Source organism: Octopus bimaculoides, chromosome 28, assembly GCF_001194135.2.
Source record: "Octopus bimaculoides isolate UCB-OBI-ISO-001 chromosome 28, ASM119413v2, whole genome shotgun sequence".
Classification (NCBI taxonomy): Eukaryota; Metazoa; Mollusca; class Cephalopoda; order Octopoda; family Octopodidae; genus Octopus; species Octopus bimaculoides.
In genome coordinates, this window is record NC_069008.1 from 159,378 (window position 1) to 161,292 (window position 1,915).

Consider the following 1,915-nt stretch of genomic DNA (forward strand, 5'->3'; position numbering starts at 1 on the left):
CTTTGGTTGGCCCAGAGGTTATAGTAGAAGATACTCTCTATGGCCCCTCCCTTAAGAAAGAAGATCACAAATTCCTCATTTATTCAACTGGGAGGGGCCACAATTCCCACCGACGAGGTTTCGGGACATGCTGGCAGTGTGCTGCTAACCACCGGCACTGTCCCGTTCTTTTTCTTGTCTTTGATATGGGAGGGTGTAGTTCCTCTGCTTCAACCGGAGGATCATCTCTCCCACCCACGGCTTTGGGGTCCCTTGGTGGGCAACCATGGTTGCCCACCTTCTTCCTTTTTTATTTCAGGGAGGTCTCCACCTCCTCAACTGCCTCCATCTCTACCTCCGAAGGAGGAGGGGGGAGCTCTTCCTCAACCAACTGTTCCAGGACCCTACTGTGGTCCTGGGGACAGTTCTTTTTAATGTGGCCTGGTTCCAGGCAAGTTTCTTATCACACAGCCACACCAGTGTCTCTCTCTCTCTATATATATATATATATATTTATATACACACACACACACACACACAACAAACTTCTTTCAGTTTCCGTGAACCAAATCCACTCAAACGACTCATCATCATCACCATTTTAACATCCTGGGGCTAGAGTAGAAGACACTTGCCCAAAGTGTCATGCAGTGGGACTGAACCCAGAACCATGTGGTTGAGAAGCAAGCTTCTAACCACACTGCTATACCTACATACATATAAACATACATGTAAAATGAAACCACATGGTTGCTTCCCAATCACAGGGTTCCAGGTTCAATACCACAGTGTGACACCTTGAGCAAGTGTCTTCTAATATAATACGAATGTCGAATGTCAGTGTGTCATACTTTTAGATACTCCTAGAGGCCATGGCAAAATGTATCATACCATTTTGGAATCAGGCCAATTCTGTAAGTAAATGAAAAAGATTCTGGATCAAATCCAGACGGCAATCCTGAAATTTTGCATTCTCAAGTTTTCATTACTGCAATTGTTTGCAGTGATTTTTTACAGCCTGACTGGCCCCTGTGCAGGTGGCACATAAAAAGCACCCACTACACACTCAGAGTGGTTGGTGTTAGGAAGGGCATCCAGCTGTAGAAACATTGCCAGACCAGACTGGAGCCTGGTGCAGCCTTCTGGCTCAACAGTCTTCAGTCAAACCGTCCAACCCATGCCAGCATGGAAAGCGGACATTAAAATGGTGATGATGATGATGATGATGGAAAGTGACAATTAAAGACAATTAAAAGCATAAAAATAAGTTGTTTTATTTAATTTCAAGAGCATTTTGAGGAATAGTCCTGTTTCCATAGAAACTCCTGTACATATTTCACCCCAATGTCACAGCTGTCTGCACAGGTATACACAGCCAGTGTTCCCCAGTCGAGACTGTCCTCCAAAATATCAACACCAAGATGGGTCAGCAGTTGTGGCATCACCTGGAAGGGAGCAAAGAAGACGTAGAGACACACAGAAGACATAACGATGGGTGTGTATGCGTGTATATATATATATTGAACAGAGATGTGTAGATTTGTGCTGCATCCAAAAAGTAAGGTGGGGAAGAAATTCTGCTAGGTTCCTCACAGGCAAACAACATAGATATAAGATTTTCTGGGTAGGGAACACTGATGGGGTCGGAGGCATGGGTATACTTCTTGCGGAGGAATGAGGTGATAAGGTAATCGAGGTGGCCAGAGTCTGTGATAGAATACTTAAGCTTAGATTAGTGCTGCGACATGGATTAGCAACCATAATCTCAGCTTATGCCCCTCAGCCAGGGCTACCTGATGGGCAGAAAGAGCAATGTTATGACACCCTCTTGCAGACCACCTCATCGACGAATGACAAGGACCTTCCCTTTGTGGCCGGTGACTTCAATGGGCATGTTAGACAGCATGCAGGGGGCTTCCATGGTGGCTATGGTTTT

The 1,915-nt window shown here is 45.4% G+C and overlaps 1 protein-coding gene across 1 annotated transcript in view; it reads right to left on the bottom strand.

Moving 5' to 3' along the window:
* Positions 1–1,262: 1,262 nt before the first annotated feature.
* The window catches only part of LOC106873329 (programmed cell death protein 2), a 2,953-nt gene continuing 2,300 nt past the window's right edge, over positions 1,263–1,915 (bottom strand). Inside the window, exon 3 of the mRNA XM_014920653.2 lies at positions 1,263–1,424. Within this exon, the coding sequence (XP_014776139.2) occupies positions 1,263–1,424 (162 nt within the window). The remainder of the gene's footprint in view (positions 1,425–1,915) is intronic.